This window comes from Podarcis cretensis (genome assembly GCF_951804945.1).
Source record: "Podarcis cretensis genome assembly, chromosome: 6".
In the NCBI taxonomy this organism is placed as follows: Eukaryota; Metazoa; Chordata; class Lepidosauria; order Squamata; family Lacertidae; genus Podarcis; species Podarcis cretensis.
In genome coordinates, this window is record NC_137175.1 from 1912208 (window position 1) to 1934300 (window position 22093).

Consider the following 22093-nt stretch of genomic DNA (forward strand, 5'->3'; position numbering starts at 1 on the left):
TGCCCGTTTGCCAGGGAAGGAAGCGGCATCAAGAACGTAGGAAGAAGCAGCCTTGTATTGCTCCATCCACCTCAATATTGTCTACACTGACTGGCAGCAGCTCTAGAGGGTTTCAGGCAGAAGTCCCTCCCAGCTCCACCAGGCGAAGTCAGCAGCGACTGAACCCAGGACGTTCTGCATGCAGAGCAGCTGTTCTGCCACTGAGCAGGGGCACATTCCGCCAAAGGAGACGCTCTCAAGGCAGCCATTGCCAACCTGACGCCCTCCAGATGTTTGGGACTAAGACTTCTGAAATATACTTGGAGTCGAGAGTGGATTTCATGCTCTTTATTCAGCTCATAGTGGTGAGGGGGAATGGAAGTTCCCCCAGAATGTCTTCTTTATATACATTATTTACACAATGGGCCCCACGTGATTGGCTAATTCCGGGATTCTCCTGTAGGCCAATCAGGTTGCGGATTCACTTCCACCTGGAGTAGGATTGGGTGGCTCCTGCGGACCAATCAGACTGCTGCATTCTGGATCCTATTGTTCTAGGACCAATCAGACTGCTGCATTCTGGATCCTATTGTTCTAGGACCAATCAGACTGCTGCATTCTGGATCCTATTGTTCTAGGACCAATCAGACTGTTGCATTCTGAATCCTATTGTTCTGGGACCAATCAGACTGCTGCATTCTGGATCCTATTGTTCTGGGACCAATCAGACTGTTGCATTCTGAATCCTATTGTTCTGGGACCAATCAGACTGCTGCATTCTGGATCCTATTGTTCTAGGACCAATCAGACTGCTGCATTCTGGATCCTATTGTTCTAGGACCAATCAGACTGCTGCATTCTGGATCCTATTGTTCTAGGACCAATCAGACTGTTGCATTCTGAATCCTATTGTTCTAGGACCAATCAGACTGCTGCATTCTGGATCCTATTGTTCTATGACCAATCAGACTGCTGCATTCTGGATCCTATTGTTCTAGGACCAATCAGACTGCTGTATTTTGGATGCTATTCAACTCAGTACATAACAACTTCCATCAGCCCCAACATCTTGCAGCTGGAAGGAACTGCCACCCAAAGCATCTTCAGGGCACCAGGTTGGCAAAGTCTGCTTTGAGGAGCTGGGACCAGACAAAGAGTCTTCTGCTGAATCTGCCTAGCCAGTGCTACTTCCTCTTACTGCCAGGGGCTCCCCAGAATTTCCCAGAAATGCAAGTACTAACAGGTGCCTTTGGGGGAAGGGAAGGGTCCCTAGGACTTGGGGGGCTGGCAGGGAGGCAGCCGTGGTAGCAAGGGGGAGCCCCACCCTGAGCCTGGCCAAAACACAAAAGGGTCTCTATTCCATTTATATTGCCATGTGGTTTCTAGAACTAGGAAAAATATACATTCTTATTTATTTTTTCCAGGTCCCTTTATCCGTTTTGATCCCACAAGGCAATTTGCCTCTGAGTAACTTGCACTCCCTATGGTGACTTTTCAGCCTTTCCGCCCTCCGGTCATTTGCATTCTTTGTTGGGGTTGCAGAATGGTATCCCAGAAGCAGGGCTGACAAGGTGGGGTGTCCGTCTCAGATGGCTGGGTCGCCCCTGGACAGCAGACCCCAATGTTGATCTAATGCTTATTTCCCCTAAATTGAATTCTGAATTTTTGAATTTTATTTTTATTCATGTTTTTATACTGTATTTTATGCTGCTTTTACCATTAAGTGAACTTGTTGTGAACCCGGTTTTTGAACCAGGAAGGGCGGGGTATAAATATATTATTATTATTATTATTATTATTATTATTATTATTATTACTACTACTACTACTACTACTACTACCTCTCTCCCAGCCCCTTTGTCCCTTACTTAGACCTTCTCTGACCTCCTCCTTCCCCAGCAGGGAAGGGGGGGGCACTGCTTTGTGGTCCACCTCAGGCGCCAAAACATCTTGGGATGAAGCTGCCCAGAAATAAAAGTAATAGTCCCACTCTATTCCGCTTTGGTCAGACCTCACTTGGACTACCGTGTCCAGTTCTGAGTGGGCACCACAATTTAAGAAGGATGTTGACCAGCTGCAAGGTGTGCAGAGGAGGGCGACCAAGATGGTCAAGGGTCTGGCAACCAAGTCTGATGAGGAACGGTTGAAGGATCTGGGTTATGTTTAGCCTAGAAAAGAGAAAACTGAGAGGAGATATGAGAGCCATGTTCAAATATCTCAAGGGATGTCACATAAAAGATGGAGCAAGCTTGTTCTCTCCTGATCTGGAGGGTAGGACTCGAACCCATAACTTCATGTTACAAGAAAGGAGATTCCAATTTAAACACCAGGAAGAACTTTATGATATGAAGAGCTGTTCAACATTGGAACTGCCTTCCTTGTAAGGTGGTGAATTCTCTTTCCGTGGAGGTTTTTAAGCAAGGGTCAGGTGGCCCACCTGTCAGGGATGCTTTAGTGGAGATCCCTGCATTGTGGTTGGTGTTGGTGTTTTTTTGGAATATTTTTTTATTAAGAATTTCAGCATGACAAATTATCAAAAATACATCACCTTCATTTTCCCCCCTCCCCATTTTTCCCTCCTCCCTTCCCAAAAAAGAACACCCACCCCTTCCCACCCCCACCTCCAGACTTCCCTCCGCTCCTCTCTCTGGTTTTTCAGCAATTCTCTGCATGTCACAGAATTGTACAGATCCTTAATTTATCTAGTATCTAAATATCACCAATAAAAAGTTTGTGTATGTTTATTCAAAACCTGCCAAGGAGACCAGTTCATTTTGCTGTTTCTTTAAGTACTTTGTGAAGGGTTCCCATTCATCTTTAAAGTCGCAGTCGTCCTTGTCATGTAATTTATGTGTCAGTTCTGCCAAGGAGATCCCTGCATTGTAGGGGGTTAGACTAGATGACCCTTGGGATCCCTCCACTGAGAATGCACTGATCATTCCAGAGGGGCCCTGGGAAGCCCCTCCCCTTTCGGATTGATTGGCACTTGCCCCCCCCACCCCCAGCGCTGTGACTCACATTATTTCCCTCCTAAGACAGTGGCTGGGATGCAGGTGGCGCTGTGGGTTAATCCACAGAGTCTAGGGCTTTTCGATCAGAAGGTCGGCAGTTCGAATCCCCGCAATGACGGGGTGCGCTCCCGTTGCTCAGTCCCTGCTCCTGCCAACCTAGCAGTTCAAAAGCACGTCAAAGTGCAAGTAGATAAATAGGCACCACTCCGGCGGGGAGGTAAATGGCGTTTCTGTGCGCTGCTCTGGTTCACCAGAAGCGGCTTAGTCCTGCTGGCCACATGACCCAGAAGCTGTACGCCGGCTCCCTTGGCCAGTAAAGCGAGATGAGCGCCGCAACCCCAGAGTCGGCCACAACTGGACCTAATGGTCAGGGGTCCCTTTACCTTTTTAAGACAGCAGCTGGCCATGAAGGCTTCTCAAGGCAGCTGGAGAAGCCTCCGTTTGCAACCGCGTGAAGGATGGTGCCTGAGAGCTGCCGTGGGGATTTTAAATTTCCTGGCGGATCCTATCCAAGGCCCTGCTGGATCCACAACTATTTTTTACCCCCTGTGGCCAGCTGATAAATTATAGCCAAGTCCTCTGCCAGAGGAAGGACGGCGTGAGAAATAAATTGCTCGGGCCAAGGTCTTCTGCTTTTCCTTTGACTTCCATTTACGCTGATAGATGTAGCTGTCTCTGGCGAGGTAGCCCACAGTAAAACTCTCTCTGAGAGGGGCTTCCTCTTCCTGGCTCAGCTGCCTGGCCTGTTTTCCCATCTCCTGCCCAGATGCCTGTTGTTCCAAGTGTCATGGAATCATAGAACTAGTTAGACGAGACCCCACAGGGCCATCTAGTCCAACCTCCTGCAATGAAAGGGTCGAATCCCCGAGGGATGCTTAAAAAACATGCAAGGAAGGAGGCCCCACCACCTTCTGAAGTAAACTTTGAGTCTGAAGCCACTGGCTGTTATTTTTAGGACTGGGAGACCAGCACAAACCGCGGGTTCCAGGGTTGCTCTGCATTTTGTGTGATTTGAAATATGTGGCATATAGAGATGCTAAATATCCTGTTGCGATGAAAAAGGGGTAAGCTCCAAAAGTGAAAGGGGTGGAAGGAACACAAGGAGAGGTACACAAAGGCGAGTGCCAGGTCAGATTTAGGCTTGCCGAACTACACAAAGACCATCCCATTTCAATACAAAAACCCATCTTTGAACTGTCAGAGAGTTCAAAGGACTTTATTGTCATTCGAATCCTCTGGGGGGACAGAAAACAAGCTTGGTCCATCTTCCCTTCCCCATATCACCTCTCTGTCTCCTCTTTTCCAAGCTAAACCTGCCCAACTCCTTCAACCGTTCCTCATAAGGCTTCGTTTCCATGCCCTTGATCATCTCGGTCACCCTCCTTTGCACACCTTCCAGCTTGTCAATACCCTTCTTAAACTGAGGTGCCCAGAACTGGACAAAGGACTCCAGTGGGGTCTGACCAATGCAGAATAGATAATATTTTTCTACTGAGATGCCCATTTGCTTGGGAGTTTTGTCCCAGCCACTGAGAGGCTTCTGGTTGGCTGGATGTGATGTGCCCTCTCTGGCCTGATCCAGCTGTTTTGAGACTCTTCTGACATTCTCCGGCCACTTCATCTTCCCACGACACACTTGCCACCGAGGCTGCGGTGCAAAGCGGCTGCCTCTCATCCCTGGAAACATCTCCTTCGATTTCTGCCAGCGTCTAAAGAACAAGTTGACGCTAAGGAGGTAATAATCTAATTTGCTGAGCAGATTAGAATTCCAAAACCCCATTTAGGCTCACGTGAACGGAATGAGGAGATATGCTAATTAGTTAAATAAAACAAATCTCCGCGGCCCCTCGTGTCTCTGCCCGCCCTGCCCCCAATGCCTTGGCCTCCCTGTCTCTTGCCATTCCCATTCCAATTCGGGGGGGGGGGTGTTATGTTTGCAGGAGTCGCTTCGTCAATTATCTTCCAGCTCAATACAGCAGAGGGTTTTTGCCCATGCTAAAAATGGAATAATACTTAAAAAGCATTTATTCTAATTGCAGCTCCTCTGACATTGCCTCATTTTAATCATTCTCGGCAGGCATCAGTTCCCTCGACCGGGGGGGGGGGGCGGGGGGGGAGGATACGCCGATATTGCGTTGGCTGTTGGCCTTCAGAGCCAGCCAGCCTCAGTTGGAGGGTGCAATGCTTCTGAATCCCAGCTGGAGGAGGGGAGGTCCTGGTGCACAAATCCTGCTCCCTAGTTTTCCCACAGGCAGTGGCGTAGCGTGGGTTGTCAGCACCCGGGGCAAGGCAAGTAATTTGCGCCCCCTAACCCGTGGATTTTAGTAGGGGCAGAGAGCTGCTAGTGCGAGCGTGCCCCCCCAGATGCTGTGCCCGGTGCGGCCGGCCCCCCTGCACCCCCCACGCTACACCACTGCCCACAGGCATCCAATTGGCCACTGTGAGAAGAGGATGTTCAACTAGGTAGGTCTCCTTTGGCCTAATCCTGCTGCTGCTGCTGCAGGGATCTTCTTTGTTGTTGTTTAGTCGTTTAGTCGTGTCCGACTCTTTGTGACCCCCTGGACCAGGCACACCAGGCACTCCTGTCTTCCACTGCCTCCCGCACTTTGGTCAGACTCATGTTTGTAGCTTCGAGAACACTGTCCAGCCATCTCGTCCTCTGTCGTCCCCTTCTCCTTGTGCCCTCCATCTTTCCCAACATCAGGGTCTTTTCCAGGGAGTCTTCTCTTCTCATGAGGTGGCCAAAGTCTTGGAGCCTCAGCTTCAGGATCTGTCCTTCCAGTGAGCACTCAGGGCTGATTTCCTTCAGAATGGAGAGGTTGGATCTTCTTGCAGTCCATGGGACTCTCAAGAGTCTCCTCCAGCACCAGAATTCAAAAGCATCCATTCTTTGGTGATCAGCCTTCTTTATGGTCCAGCTCTCACTTCCATACATCACTTCTGGGAAAACCAGAGCTTTAACTATATTTGTTGGCAAGGTGATGTCTCTGCTTTCTAAGATGCTGTCTGGGTTTGTCATGGCTTTTCTCCCAAGAAGCAGGCGTCAGGGATCTTCTTAGTTTCTTATTATTCCTCAATGGAGCCTCTATGGACAGAGCCAGTCTACCTTAGAACAAGAACAAGAGAGGGAGAAGGCTGTTGCTCTCACCTCCTGCTTGGGGGCTTCTCTTGGGGGGGGGGGTCATCTGGTTGGCCACTGTGAGAACAGGATGCTGGACTCGATGGACCACTGGCCTGATCCAGCAGCCAGATCTTCCTATGCTTTTAGGACAGCACAGGATGTGGGGCCCTGGGCCCCTTCCAACACACATTGAGGGGGCCGGGGTGTCTTCGGCCCCCTAGAGTTGGTGTGCTTGATTCTGGGAGTCACAACACTTTCCCAAACTCCTGGGCTCTTTTAAAAGTTAGAGGATTCTGAGCGAGCAGCTGTGGAGAGACGTGTGCCCACATGTCTAAATGCCAACCGTGTAATCATCAATGTTCCCCCTTCTTGGAGAAGACCTAAATTCAGATTCAGAAATGCCTTACTAGACCCAGGGGAGTGAGACACAGCACCTTCTTGGAGATAAGTAACCCATAAATTCTTGCCAAGGGTGAAATTAACTTTTGTGCCAATTGTGCTGGAAAAGACTCTGACGTCCCCCAAGACCCATTTCTGAGCACCATCCTGTTTAAGAGGGACTCGGGAACATAGATTTTAGTCGGTCTGAAGAGGACCGGAAGCTGTAAAAAGAGATGAAGGAGGTGCTTTGAGAGACACGAGGGGAATGTATTTAAACCAGTCTTTTAATGATGCCTCCATTTCAGAAAGACTTACGATCCGCCTGCCAGGCCCGTCTCCCGCTTAAAGGGGCTCAGAAGGCAAACAGCCATTAAAGTAATTTGGGAGACGTTGCAGGACTCCTGATGCATCCATGCAAATGCACATATTCCGGAGAAATGACAGGGAACCATGGCAAGCTGCCACTGAAGAGAAACTTCATTCTCTGGCCCAGAAGCCCTTCTCCAAATCCCAGAAGTGTGTGAACTGGTTGTGCCTGCATGATGGACCTTGGAAGATGGCGGCACATACTTGAAAGGAGTTGCTTCTTAGTGGTATTGCTTCTCAGGTTAAGAACGTGTTATGTACTGAGTTGAATAGGATCCAAAAGGCAGCTGTCTGATTGGTCCTAGAACAATAGGGTCCAGAATGCAGCAGTCTGATTGGTCCTAGAACAATAGGATTCAGAATGCAGCTGTCTGATTGGTCCTAAAACAATAGGATTCAGAATGCAGCAGTCTGATTGGTCCTAAAATAATAGGATTCAGAATGCAGCAGTCTGATTGGTCCTAGAACAATAGGGTCCAGAATGCAGCAGTCTGATTGGTCCACAGGAGCCACCCAATCAAGCTCCAGGTGGAAGTGAATCCGCAACCTGATTGGCCTACAGAAGAATCCTGGAATTGGCCAATCACATGGGGCCCATTGTGTAAATAATGTGCATATAAAGCAGACATTTCGGGGGAACTTCCATTCTTCCTCACCACTAGGAGCTGAATAAAGAGCATGAAATCCACTCTCGACTCCGAGTATATTTCAGAACGTTAGAACGTAACAAACGCTTCCTGGATCAGGTCAGTGGCCCAAGCAGCCCAACATTCTCTTTTCATAGTGACTGATCAGATTCCTGCGCGAAACCTGAACACAAGAACCTTCTCGCCTCCTGTGGTTCCCAACCTTCTTTTGGCCAAGCCCCACCTAAGCATCTCTAAAATCCTGATGCCCATATGTCCCCTGTGACATATATTTCTTATTATTCAAAAATTGAACTTCTATTCAAGTGTAAAGGTAAAGGTATAGGGACCCCTGACCATTAGGTCCAGTCGTGGACGGCTCTGGGGTTGCGGCGCTCATCTCGCTCTACTGGCCGAGGGAGCTGGTGTACAGCTTCCGGGTCATGTGGCCAGCATGACTAAGCCGCTTCTGGTGAACCAGAGCAGCGCACGGAAATGCCATTTACCTTCCCGCCAGAGTGGTACCTACTTATCTACTTGCACTTTGACATGCTTTCGAGCTGCTAGGTTGGCAGGAGCAGGGACCGAGCAACGGGAGCGCACCCCGTCATTGCGGGGATTCGAACCGCCGACCTTCTGATCGGCAAGCCCTAGGCTCTGTGGTTTAACCCACAGCGCCACCCACGTCCCTTTCACTTGGAGAAAGCCTAAAAGGCCATTAACTGTTAATAACTCATTCTCAGATTGCCCCCCTTAAAAATCAAATAGGGAACCATGGCAGTAATGGGTCTTCAGAAGCAGTGCCAACTCTAACTATGGAGGCAGAGCAGAGCCATCATAGCCTGTGCACATTGGTAGCCTTGTCCATGAATTTGTCCAATCCTTTTTTTCATATTGGTGGCCATCCCTGCCTCCTGCAGCGGTGAGTTCCATAGTTTAACTATGTGCTGCATGAATAAGGTTTCATGAATAAGTAAAAACTAGGACACCCCAAAAGTTGTTGGGAATGCCCACAATTTTTCGATTGACTTACCTAAGATCCAGGACAAAGAGCCACCTTTCGGAAATTCCCCTTGGACATCAATTCCAGATGTATGGCAGCCCTGTGCATGAAGAAAGGCTTTCTTCTATCTGTTCTGAATCCCCTAATGTTCGGCTTCAGTGGATCCCCGTGAGTTTGAGTGTTATGAGACAGGGAGAAAAGGCTTTTCTCTACAAATACGTCTTCTGTTTCCGTCACGGTTATGACTGCTCCGTCTCCACGTCCCAAAGTTTCCTACTAATATCCTGTGAGTCTAAAGGTAAAGGTAAAGGTACCCCTGCCCGTACGGGCCAGTCTTGACAGACTCTGGGGTTGTGCGCCCATCTCACTTAAGAGGCCAGGGGCCAGCGCTGTCCGGAGACACTTCCGGGTCACGTGGCCAGCGTGACATCGCTGCTCTGGCCAGAGCCAGAGCCGCACACGGAAACGCCGTTTACCTTCCCGCTGGTAAGCGGTCCCTATTTATCTACTTGCACCCGGAGGTGCTTTCGAACTGCTAGGTTGGCAGGCGCTGGGACCGAGCAGCGGGAGCGCACCCCGCCGCAGGGATTCGAACCGCCGACCTTTCGATCAGCAAGTCCTAGGCGCTGAGGCTTTAACCCACAGCGCCACCTGCGTCCCCATCCTGTGAGTTATCGTGCCTCAAATGTTCTCCGCTTTGGGGGTGGGGGTGTTTTCCTGCTTCTGCTGCTCTGTAACACAAGGCTGCCCCCCCCCAGAAGGCAATACTGCAGGAACACTGGGAACAACTAGCAAAGTGGAACCAGGTGAGGACGGTCCAGTATAAATGCACCAGGAATGCAGTCTGATTGCATCAGTGACGTGTTGCAGGCTACGTAAGGCAACCCCTCATCAGCCTGGGAGGCCCCTTAGATTTGCTGTGCCTGAACTGTGATAAGGAAAGGCTTCCAGCCTTTGCGTCACATGTGGACGGGCGCTGCACCCCAAAGAACACAGTCTCTCTCTCACACACAGTGCCATCAAGATAACAAGAATATTCCTTCCTGACCCCTGTGATGGAGCATAAAACACCGTTCTGCTTTTTCCTCCCAGCCTGAATAACTGCAAACATTATTAAGGGCCATAAAGTTACTCAGCCCTTTTATAATCCTCTGGCTTGGAGGAACCCCCTTTCTGAGCTGCGAGTTGTGCAAAGTTGCGTTTCCTTTTATGGGTTCCGAATTTGCCGGCTGTTAATTTCTCTAAGTGACTCCTTGTTCTCGTATGATGGAGTTAACACGGGGGCCTGATTCCCCTCTCTCCCCGCCCCCTTCGGTCCTTCAGCTAGCCAGAAGACGGATGGGAATGGAAGGAGAAAACAGGGTGTAAGGGGTGCTTTGCCCCTTAGCTCACTGGCACACAGCGTGCAGAGGCTGCCCAAGAGGTTTGCTCTGTGCCCTGAGGAGGCGTTGCCTTGCAAGGCCAAGCTGCAGCAGATGCAAGCATTTGAACCTGGGTCAAACCCCATCACATGCGGGAGAGCTTTGCATGCAGAAGGTCTCAGGTTCTGGAATGTCCCCCATTTGAAACCCTGGGCAGCCACTGCCAGTCCGTGTAGGTAATACTGAGCAAGATGGAGCAATCATCTGACCCAGTAGAAAACGCTTGTCTGCACTGGTCTGCAGTCCTGCCCAAGTGCCAGCAAAGGCTATTGGGGTGGCTGTTGTTTAGTCATTTAGTCGTGTCCGCCTCTTCGTGACCCCCTGGACCAGAGCATGCCAGGCACCCCTGTCTTCCACTGCCTCCTGCAGTTTGGTCAAACTCATGCTGGTAGCTTCGAGAACACTGTCCCACCATCTCGTCCTCTGTCGTCCCCTTCTACTTGTGCCCTCAATCTTTCCCAACATCAGGGTCTTCTCCAGGGAGTCTTCTCTTCTCATGAGGTGGCCTCAGCTTCAGGATCTGTCCTTCCAGTGAGCACTCAGGGCTGATTTCCTTCAGAATGGAGAGGTTTGATCTTCTTGCAGTCCATGGGACTCTCAAGAGTCTCCTCCAGCACCAGAATTCAAAAGCATCCATTCTTCAGCGACCATCTTTCTTTATGGTCCAGCTCTCACTTCCATACATCACTACTGGGAAAACCAGAGCTTTAACTATACAGACCTAACACATCTGACTTCTAGATGTGATGCTGTACTGCAGTTGGGGTTATTTGTGTGTATGTTCATACTAGGAGCTTCCACCCATGCTTGCTGTGCAAAGCAACTCTGCCTCACATTTGTCAACCACCTGATCAACCCCCCGCTCACCTCAAGCCCCTCCCCTATGTGAAGCCCCTCCCTTTTAAAGGAAGGGGAGATGCTTCAGACATCAGTTGGCTAAACCGCTTTAGTGGTGGCCAAACCTGGCCCTCCAGCTGTTTTGGGACTACAACTCCCATCATCCCTAGCTAACAGGACCAGTGATCAGGGATGATGGGAATTGTAGTCCCAGAACAGATGGCTATGTGAAACACCTCCCCCACCCCCTGGTAGCACAGCTTGCCTTGGCTGCCTGCCATCCATGCTGCTTTCTTTCTCACCTGTTTGCCATTCCTTATGCTGGAGCCAGTGTGGCCCCCTGCTGGTGGTCTTGTGAAGTGCAGCGTGACAACAGCCTTAGATTCTTATATATAGCAATCTGAGCAGACCACACCACCACCCTGCTTTAATCGGGACTGCAGCATGCAGGAAGGGAGGGGTTAACCCTTCTCTGCATCACCCAAACCAAAATCAACCTCACAGCAGCTGTTAGCCCCAGAATGCAAGCTGCCACCGAGAGCTGCCACACAGGGGCATATTTGATTTTCGTCTGGACTGCAGCAGGGAAGGGAAATGTTGACCCCATGTGCACATGTGCCAGATATTCATTACTGCAGCCATGACATTTAATGTGATACATTTAGCCCTGTGTCTAGTTCGGCGTCTCTCTCCCTCCCTCTCCCTCTCCTTCTTTTGCATGTGCTGTTATCATCCCCTTACCAAAATGCCATAAAACTGTCTGCTCACAAAGGCAGGGGCAAGTAGACAAATGGCCTTAAACTTCTAGAGGTGATTATATAGCAGAGCAGCTCCTGGGACCTCAGGGATGGGCAGTATATCTGATTTATAGAGCCAGCAATGGGCCTTGTCACTCCCTTCCTCCCGAGGCTAAGCAGGGAAGCAGCTGGGACCCGGCCCCTCCTCTCTCTTGCTCTCGCCCGCTCTCACCTCTCCTCCTGGGCCTCCTGGTGCTCAGAACAGAGGAGGGCTGCAGAGCAAAGGCAGGCCAAGAAGGGGAGCAGGTTGAGCACAGCGGCCCCTGCCAGCTGAGGGATTGTGCTTCCAGGGGCCACAGAGCCCCAACCCTCCATCATCTTGGGCGCCCTCCTCTTTGCACCTTCTGCTTGTCTGCACCCTTCTTGATCTGGGGTGCCTAGAATTGGACACAGGACTCCCGTTGGGGTCTGACCAAGGCAGAATAGAGCAGTAGTTATTTCCTACACATCTGCAGATGCAGCCTAGATTGCGTTAGCCTTTTTTTGCTGCTGAATAACAACTGTTGACTTGTGAGACTCGCTCACTTGGTTGTCAGGATTGCAGACATGCAGTCCCTCAGAGCAGGCAGGGCAGGTGGGTCCATAAAAACAAGGTGGGTCCTAAAAATTCACACTTAAAGTGTCAAAAAGCCAGGGCAGAGAAGAACAACTACCAGACTTTTAGAAGACATCTGAAGGCAGCCCTCTTTAGGGAAGCTTTTAATGTTTAACGGACCACTGTATTTTAATACTTTGGAAGCTGCCCAGAGTGGCTGGGGAAGCCCAGCCAGATGGGTGGGGTATAAATAATAAATTATTATTATTATTAGTAGTAGTATTACTATTGTAGAGAAGGAGGTGGTCCTTCAGGTATTTGGGGCCTGAGTCATTTAGGGCTTTAAACACCAACCTGAGCACCTGGAATTGGGCCCAGAAACGAAATGGCAACTGGCGCAGTTCTTTTTAAAACAGGGGTTCTGTGAGATCTCAGTGGAACCCGAGCTGGTAATCAGGACGCTGTATTTTGGAGCAGCTGAAGTTTCTGTGTCGTCTTCAAGGCCAGCTCCGCGTAGAGCACATTGCGGCAATCCAGCTTGGAAGTCACCGCATTGTGATGACGCACATGCTTCCCTCTCACCGATGTGGCACAGATGCTTGAGGCATTGAACCGTCAAATTGTACCCTGGGAAGGGACCCGCAGGGCCATCTAGTCCAACCCCTTTGCGAGGAAGGTTGTGCCAAGGTGTCTGAGGCCAGGTGCAGGATTAGAAACAAAAGCCGTTCTCCTCTCCATCCCCTCTTGACCGCTCTGATTTCAAGAAAGGCCTTTTTCAAATAAATCTGCCCAGCGCTCAGATCAGTCCAGCACATCTTTCCTTCTTTCCACATCCTTAGCCCATCAGAAACACGGTGGGGTTTTGTGTGACCCCGATCCCATTACCTAGATGCTGTAAAATCTTTAGCTAACAAAGGTGATGGAGACAAGGGCAGTGGGGAGAGGGGGTGGGCAGCCTTTAGCATCCCACGTGATTAAAGGGAGCAGAGCCAGCAGCCTCCGGGCGGGTAATAAAATCTGATTTATTGACCCAGCCCAATAACAGCAGCAGCAGCAACAGCAGCAGCAGCAGCTCGGGCTAGTGAGTAAGTCTTAAATTTCATTAGGTGATAAATACTGAGAGCGAATCAATTTGGTAGGAAAGCTAATTAGCTCCCACGATTCCACATCGATCTCGGGGCACCTCGCATTGGAGGGGGCTGGATCTCATCTTCTGGCGATGGAGGGGGGCGATGGGGGAAGGGCCCCGGGGTGGAGTCATGGGGTGGGGGCCCCAATTCTATTTGGGAAGAGACTGGGGAGAGCAGAGAATGGTAGAGAGGGAAGTCATCTAGTCCAGTGCAAGCAGAAATCCTTGGGCTGGTGGAGTTTGCTGAGTCCTGCCCAGGGCTTGCTTTAGCTGAATGTCTGTGATTAGGGTTTTTGGCTTATTATTCATAGCCTCTGTGCCTCGGACCGCTCGAGGTGGATAAAAATCAATTAAACCAGCATGGCTTTAAGCAAACAAGCAAATGGAAGAAACCTGAAAAATCACAAATTGCAACAAGGAGGGACTGGCTAAAACTATAAAGTGCATAGGAGTGAGATAGAAAAACACAGGGAAAAATATTTTTCTGCAATAAAGAAAACCACGCCCTCCAGAGCCTTATAAACAGGATATCCTGTTTATATTGTTTAATTTGAGGCGTGCTCCGTAATGGCAAACTTAGACCTTAGGAGGGCTGGCCATAATGCCGGTCACACCAAGGTGAGGCAAATATGTAAGAGGGTGTCAGAGGAAGGTATTGGCTATTGGTTACGTGAGGCCTTAGTGTGTGGGAAGACTTGCGGGGGGGGGGGATAGAATTTTTTGCAGCTCAACATAGCATGTTCAAAAAGGGGCGCAGGTGGCTCTGTGGGTTAAACCACTTCACCACTTGGGCTTGCCGATTGGAAGGTTGGCGGTTCGAATCCCCGTGACGGGGTGAGCTCCCGTTGCTCAGTCCCTGCTCCTGCCCACCTAGCGGTTCAAAAGCACGTCAAAGTGCAAGTAGATAAATAGGTACCACTCTGGTGGGAAGGTAAACGGCATTTCCGTGTGCTGCTCTGGTTTGCCAGAAGCGACTTAGTCCTGCTGGCCACATGACCCGGAAGCTGTACGCCGGCTCCCTCGGGCAGTAAAGTGAGATGAGCGCCGCACACCCCAGAGTCGTTTGCGACTGGACTTAACTGTCAGGGGTCCCTTTACCTTATATCATGTTCGAATCCTATGTAGGGTTTGGCTGCAAGGATTCTTTGCATACACAAAAATTGCATATGCCCCAACCCTTGGAGCCACCCCATGGCTACTGGTGAGTGGAGGGGAGAAGGAGAAAGTCCCATGCTCCCAGAGCCCATGCACAGAGTGTGTCTTTCCCAGCCAGCAAGGCAGAGAGCTCCTATTTTGCACTGACCGGCCTGCTGCGAAAAGAGGTTTAAAGCTCTGCGCCTTGTTTGCTGGGCAAGGCCTGCTTAGTGCACAGGCCCTGGCTGGCTAGGCATGCTCACATGAGATCTTGTGGCAACTTGGTTGCCCTGCCAGATTTTGTGTGAGTATCCCAGAGCCGGCTCACTGAGCAGGACTTGCCTCCTGCCCCACGCGCACACCAGCAATGCAGACAGCTTAAAAGCATTTTCCTTTGGCAAGCGCAAAATGAGCTTTGAAGCTCTACACCAGGGGTAGGCAAACTAAGATCCGGGGGCCAAATGTGGCCCGCCAAGCTCGTAAATCTGGCCCGTGGACCCTGCCACCCGCTTGGTCGGTCCCTGGGCACTGCAGACGCCTCGCCACATAGGGACTGACTTTCACGACACTGGCACGGCTTCTGGGCAGGCAGCGTTGCTGGCACAGCTTCGGAACTTCCTGCAGCCAATCCAAAGCCCCGCTGCCTGCACACTGAGGTAAACCCAGTGCGGCCATGGACAGAGAGGCCGGTGGGTGGGCAGCGGGTCTGGGCCGTGCCATGGGCATCGTGACAGGCGCATCGCAGGTTGTCAGCCAGAGCTTGGTGCGCCTGCTGGCCCCGCGCCTGGCTCGGCCATGGAGGGTGAGCTGCGTGCCACCTGCACGCCAACCCAGCCTCAGACAATGGCCCCAGCACCTGGTGCATGCCACCTGGGAGCTCTGCAGGGATGGGCTGATGGAGCAGCTGCTGCTCATCAAAAACACCGGTGAGCGGGTGGTGCTGAGACGCACTCCTGAGCGCGTGCAGAATACGTTCCTCCTCCAGGTCCAGAGGCAGCTGCGGGACCGGCTTACAGGGTATTTATATTTTTCAAAATATAGCCCGGCCCCCCACAAGGTTTGAGGGGCAGTGGACTGGCCCCCTGTTGAAAACGTTTGCTGACCCCTGCTCTACACCTCGCTTGAGTTTAAGTTGAGCCATTTCAACCAGCCGACCTTCAAGCACACATGGTTAAAGTGGTGCAAGTGTGATTGCACTATCTTGCTGCGGTGTGCTGTTTTCTTTAGAGGAAAGAAGTTGGGCGTCTGCTCTGCACACAGAAGGTTCCATCCCACTGGCATCTCCAGGTGAGGCTGGGAATGTCTTCCAGCTGCAATCCCGGAGAGACCCTGCCAGACAGAGTAGACCATACTGAGCTAGAAGGAGCAGTGATCTGACTCGTTGGCATGGGGCAGCTGCCTGTGTTCATATGCGCACATGATGTTCCTGTCGGAAATCAAGCCCATATCAGGAGAAACTGGCAACTCTCCCAGGCACCCGGCATGATTCCCTGTTGACCTCCCTGGCTGCATTCCCCAGCAAGATCCAGGCTAGGTCTCGATAGGCGATCCTTCTCAGCGTGAGAGGAACACACCCCTCTTTCCTGCCCCCCCCCCCGGGCAGGGGAAAGAGATAGACAGAAACGTATTTACATGCCTTTATTTCTGTCTTTGCAGCATTACAAAAAACGTGACTGCTCTCTTCAAGCTCCAGCAGTCAAGTGACAAACACTTCCTGGACAGGAATAAACGGAAGAGCTCATATTACACTCTGAGCTAATTCCGATGCTTCGCACTGTGAATTGACTGCCCCTCTGATTCCCACGGGCAGCCCCAACATTCCCATCATGTTTACTTTTCAAGCTAGCACTTTGCAGCTGCATTGCATCCATATCGTAACAGGGGCAGCTGCCTGTGTTCATATGCGCACATGATGTTCAGTCTCCTGGTTTTATTTCAGCCCAAATCAGCTACAGAAACTACATTCTTGAGCAGAAGGGGCCCCTCCATCCACAATGGGGGCTGCTTCACCCTTTCGTTTCCTGCCATATTGCAGACCTGGTGCAACTGGCTGTATTTGCACAACTTGCTTTTATGCTGCAGCTCAGCTCTAAGCTTGGTGCTGATACTTCTCCCCTGTTCTTCCCATCCGCATATAAAATGTGGCCGTTAAATCTTTCTTTCTTTCTTTCCATTCTTCCACATAAACTTTAAGAATAATCATTGCCATTTTGTTATTTGCTGGTTGGATGTTTTTATTGGCAAAGGCTGAAAAAGAAAATTTAGTCGACAACAATACAATTTTTATTATAGAAATCCTGCCTAGGAAAGAAAAATGTAACTTTTCCCCATTGTGGGGCAGTACATTGTCTAGAAACACATAAATAATTCCAAATATTTTCTATCTTGTTGTTTTTATTCCCGCATATCTTACTGGCTCTCACCCACCAACTATATTCTATCTTTTCTTTTATTTCGACTCCTCAATTAGCAGTTACATTGATTTCACATTTTTCAGTTTTTCCCTTCCAGCTAAGGGACCATATTCAGTTATTACTAATTCCATTTCAGTAAAGGATTGCCCTGGTTTAGTTGGCGTCACAATGACACTGGCCACACATATTTATTTACTTTTCAATTTTTACCCCAGTTATACATTATTTACTCTTATTTTACTTGCTTTTAGGCATCTAAAGCTAAGAGAAATATTAAACAGACATCCTTTCCTTTTGCCTTTTGCCAGATTAACCTTTTTTGATAAACTCCCATTAGTGTGAATTCTTTCTTTTGAATCTGAATAAATGGCTTAAATCCATTGTCTGTTGCAAATCTGAAATCAAAAGCTTTAAGAGTTTCCAAAAAGGAAATGCCATTCCTTATTGTCAAAAGCCTTTTCTGCATACAGAAACATCAGCAAGGTCTCCTCTTGACTTTTGGAGGCAATTAAAGTCTGTGTTGTATGCAATATTAGTGCAACTCATAGTAGACCGATTGGAATTAATGAAGTGAGGTTTATTAATTTCATTGGGTCTACTCTGAGGAGATGTTTGTTGGATACAACCTGACATGACTTTTACAGGTATTGTCACTGCTGTGGATAAAAATGGTTGCTGGGTAGGGATGAGTCTGGGAATAGTCGGGACCTGAATATCTGTGGTGGCTTCACTTCTGTGCTCTCTCTCCCTTGCCCTGCCCAACCCCGGAAACCTCCTCCAGGTCGTGAAAGTCGTCGGCAGTAACATCTCCCACAAGCTGCGGCTCTCTCGGGTCAAACCGACAGACGAAGGCACCTACGAGTGTCGCGTCATCGACTTCAGCGACAGCAAAGCCCGCCACCACAAAGTGAAGGCCTACCTGCGGGTGGAACCAGAGGAGACCACCGAGCCCCACCGCCACAGCTCCCCCACCGGGCACCTGCAAGACACGCAGCTGCTGGGCTTGCAGCTCTCTGACCACAGCAAACTGAGCGGCTCCCACCCACACCACCAGCACCACAAGCCAGGCAAGGAGCTCAAGAAGCGCTCCGTGGACGATGCATCCTGTGCCCTCTAGACTGGGTTGTGTCCCGAGTTGTGGTACTGAATGGCCTAAATGGGGTTTCTCCCTCCTCCACCCCCCACTCTTCCACACACACACACACACACACACACACACACACATACACTTGCCCCATCCCACTGGGTGGTGGGAACATGACATCCCAGTGGCCAGCCCGTATTTGGGCCAGGTTGCTGAGGAACCGATGTAAAATGAATGCCACAAACTAGAGTCACCCCGTCCGCATGAACCTCATTGTCAGCATCCCTTCCACTCGGTCATATAGATATGTATTTTTAACATTCCTTTCTAACTATGAATTTCTCCCCTTGAATGGACAATGGGCTGCTTCTGGGACTCCGGAGACGACACGGAGCCGCTCCAGGGTGGATTTAAACAGAGGGAGCCCAATTGGCCGGGTTACACTGTCCTGCTGACTGCCCCATGTCCACATGGGTAGGAGAGGGCATCTTCCCCAAGGAACACAGCTGTGGATGCCCCCTGGCACCTTTACGGGCATCCAAGCAGGACTGTCTTCTCTGATTGCCTTTTTGGAAGTATTTAGGGTGTCCGAACGTGGGCCTGAGGCCACCTGCCTTGCTGTGAGGAGGTTTAATTCAAAGCTGGACCTTCCCCCAGCTCTGGGGACACTTTAAGCCACACCCGGGGCTGACCCTCCTCACCTTTGCATTGCTAGCTTCTTATGCCATTTGTGAACCCACCTGGAGATGCTCCACCTTGCTTTGTAAAATGAGACGCCCGAGGGATGCTGTTTAGACCATCCGTTTTAATTCACTAGTATCAAACTGTGTAACTATGAAGTTGATGACTGTATATTGTAAATATAACCGACTGTTTCTCCCTCCTGCATTCCCAGGACACTGACCCAGCCCCCATGAGTTTTCCAAGTGGCACCTCTTTGTAGCTGTGTGGAGAACCAGCAGGATGCATTCTTGGGGGTGCTGGCCGTTAAGAGCGGTAGATTCGTAATCTGGGGAACCGGGTTCGTGTCTCCGCTCCTCCACATGCAGCTGCTGGGTGACCTTGGGTTAGTCACACTTTTCTGAAGTCTCTCAGCCCCACTCACCTCACAGAGTGTTTCTTGTGGGGGAGGAAGGGAAAGGAGAATGTTAGCCGCTTTGAGACTCCTTTGGGTAGTGATAAAGAGGGATATCAAATCCAAACTCTTCTTCTTCAAAAAAAAAACATGGGAGGCCACCATTATAAAACTGGTTGTCTCTTACGACACCCAAATTTGCACAGTGATTTCATGCATTGCTGTGTTCTTCTTTAAACGCTCCACTCCAATCTATGTCCCAGATACTATTCTAGAGTGATGCTGCAATCTGGTACTAGAGCACAATAATATGGTGACAATTTGCCAGCTGGAAAAGTTGATGTGGAGCTCAAGTCCAAGAGCTGTCAATCACCGGGTATTGAGCACACAAATGGTGCGTGGCAGATTAAATTCTCAGCACTGCTTCTTATGATTTCTTTTTTTTTTAATTTGGGAGAAGTTTGGGATCAGGTTGGGATCCTCTTTTTTTATATACTCCCTGGAGCAGTGTCACGGACACAACTGTAGCGAGGCCTCTGTATCTCAGTCACTGGAAGTGAGAACAAGAAATCTCTTAAGAAGCAGACCTTAGTTGGATGTGGAGGCCACGCCGGAGAACCAACAGAGTCAAATTTGACGGCAACCTGGGAATATGGACCCACCTGGGTGGGTACTTTTTGGGGGGGAGGGGGAATGAGACCCCACCCCTGTGGGAGTGGACGCCCACAGGTGGCTGCCACCCTAACCTTGGCAAAAACTCATGGGCGCACGGAATTGTAGAATTGGCAGGGACCCAAAAGAGCATCTAGTCCAGTGCCCTCCAAAATCAATCCTTAGAGCGGGGTCTGGGGATGGCAAGGCTCCCGACTGAAACAATACTGTTCCCCAAAAACTAGAACATAAAATGCAGATTGCACAAGAAATACCAATTTTCCGGGTTTCAAAACCAGACGCCCAAACCACCTGGTTCCACAAGCCCCTTTCGCCCCCTCCCCAGTCCTATTCCTCTTGTATATATTTCTATTTGCTATGTCTCGGGGGAGGTTGTTTGCAGAAGCAGGCAAGACTGGTGCAGGGAAAGGTAGTCAGCCAAGGGAGGTCAATGTGTGTCTCATCAAGAATACAGTTTCCTGCTGCTGCTGCTGCTGCTGCTGCTGCCTCTGGGCAGAGGGTCAGCCTAGCTGGCTACGAGAGACGACCCCTTCCTTACAGCTCTGTGACTCCAGGCCCAGGGTAGGAGCCCCCTATGCTGCACTAAGAGGGGAGGCAAGCAGCTTTCCCACAATGCCCTGCCCTTACCTGCACCACACAAACCAGTCTGTAACCAGCTGAAGCAAATAAAGTTCTTTAAATGGGCTTGCCATCTCTGAGTCTTCATTCGTGTCAAAACACGCCTGGGGCACACTCTGAAGTGTCATGGAAAAGAAGTTGAAGGCAGTGACCGGGGGCCTGGGAGTCCATGAGGCATGACTGGGTTGGGTCTGTGGTTTGGGGAAGGAGGCAAACATATTGTCGTGTGCTTGCTAATCTCCAAGTGGTGAGGGTTCCCAGCAGCTACAGCTTTTACCCAGGGTTCAGTTTCCTTGGAATGAAGGTCAGCGGAGACTGTGGTGCATTTAGGATTTGCATATGTACAACCTGAGTTGGGGATGGAAGAGTTCGCATTTCCTTCTCCAGGAAACACAAGCCTACTTCTGACACCAGTGTTGCGTGCACAGCAATTGCTGAGGACCAGGAGACCCCAGGGGTGTGGGAATGCAGCTCAGTGGAGACTGCGGTGTCTTTAGGATTTATAGTTTTATACACACACACACACACACACACACACACACACACACACAACCTGAGCACAGAATGGAGGGAGTTGTACAATTGACACCCCAAACGATCTTGCTTCTCCATTACAGCTTTGGGTTAAGCGCAGAGTAAGGCAAGCCTCTGTGCCTCTGTCGATCATCAACAGAGCCCTGAACCGGAAGGTGTTTTGGCATGCTGATGATGATGATCGCCAGAGTGAGCATCTTTTGGTCTGGTGCTCACGCCAGAGAGCCAAACCAAAAACAGAAGCCAGGATTGGCTGCTGCTGTGATCTGGGACGTCCTGCTTAAAACAGGACAGTTGGTGGGTCTGCACTGTGGATAACTTAAAAGGAGGATTAGAGCAATTCATGGAGGAGAGGGCTATCAGCGGCGACTGGCCATTATGACTATGCGCTGCCTCCACAGTTGGACGTAGCAATGCTTCTGAATTACTTTTGGCTGCAGGAGCTGCCAGGAGGAGGCGTACAAGGCGACACCCAACCATCTTAGGGAATCCCCTCTGGATTTGTGTAGGGTTTAAAAAGGTAAAGGTAAAGGGACCCCTGACCATTAGGTCCAGTTGTGACCGACTCTGGGGTTGCGGCGCTTATCTCGCTTTACTGGCCGAGGGAGCTGGCGTACAGTTTCCGGGTCATGTGGCCAGCATGACTAAGCCGCTTCTGGCGAACCAGAGCAGCGCACAGAAACGTAGTCAGGAACTCTGGCAGAAGAGCAGGACAGGGTGCCGGCAGGAACAGGCAACCAACGATGTTGCTCCCGCAACCTGGGCCTGGGCAGGCTGGCCTTTATCTCCTCTGAGGCATAGAGTGACTCACCTCTCCTGGCCTGGAGGCGAGCACTCCTCCTGCGAGAACTTAGTTCCCTCCGCCTCTCTGCCCTGAGCCTCTGCAGCTCAGGAGAGGCTGGAGGGTTACCAGACCCAGAGGCAACCTCAGCTTCCCCTGATGGGGCTGGGAGAGGAGCACCTGCAGGCAATGGGTCCTCCATCACCTCAGGAGCCAGAGCGGATTCAGCTGATGCCTGTTCCTGAGGATCTAGCACAGGTGAGGACCCTTCAGGCTCAAGCCCCAGCCCAGCTCAGCTGGATCTGGAGGCGGGGACTCCTGTGCAGGCTGGAATTCCTCAGGTTCAGTCTCTGAATCCGATTCCCAAGCCATCACAGATGGGGACCAAAGGTGGACAAAGGACCCCAGAAGGAGCACAACGTGTCCCCACACCTCATACGCTCCAATTTAAATTAATTCATTAATAATAACAATAATAAAAATAATATAAGATGATGATGATGATGATGGTGATGATGGAGGCTTTGTCTCCAGACCATTTTTCATTTCCCCAGATGTCCCAAAGAGAGGCAGAG

At 50.3% G+C, this 22093-nt stretch overlaps 1 protein-coding gene across 2 annotated transcripts in view; it reads left to right on the forward strand.

The window, feature by feature from the left end:
• The window catches only part of VSTM2L (V-set and transmembrane domain containing 2 like), a 92131-nt gene extending 71862 nt beyond the window's left edge, over positions 1 to 20269 (forward strand). The window contains exons 4-5 of one of the 2 annotated variants that reach the window (XM_079980005.1): positions 17536 to 17821; positions 18734 to 20269. In XM_079980005.1, coding sequence (XP_079836131.1) covers positions 17536 to 17821; positions 18734 to 18741 — 294 coding nt within the window. In that variant the 3' untranslated portion in view covers positions 18742 to 20269. Of the gene's footprint in view, positions 1 to 17535 lie in introns of both variants that reach the window. The other variant, XM_079980004.1, reaches the window with a different exon arrangement.
• The last annotated feature ends 1824 nt before the right edge of the window (positions 20270 to 22093 follow it).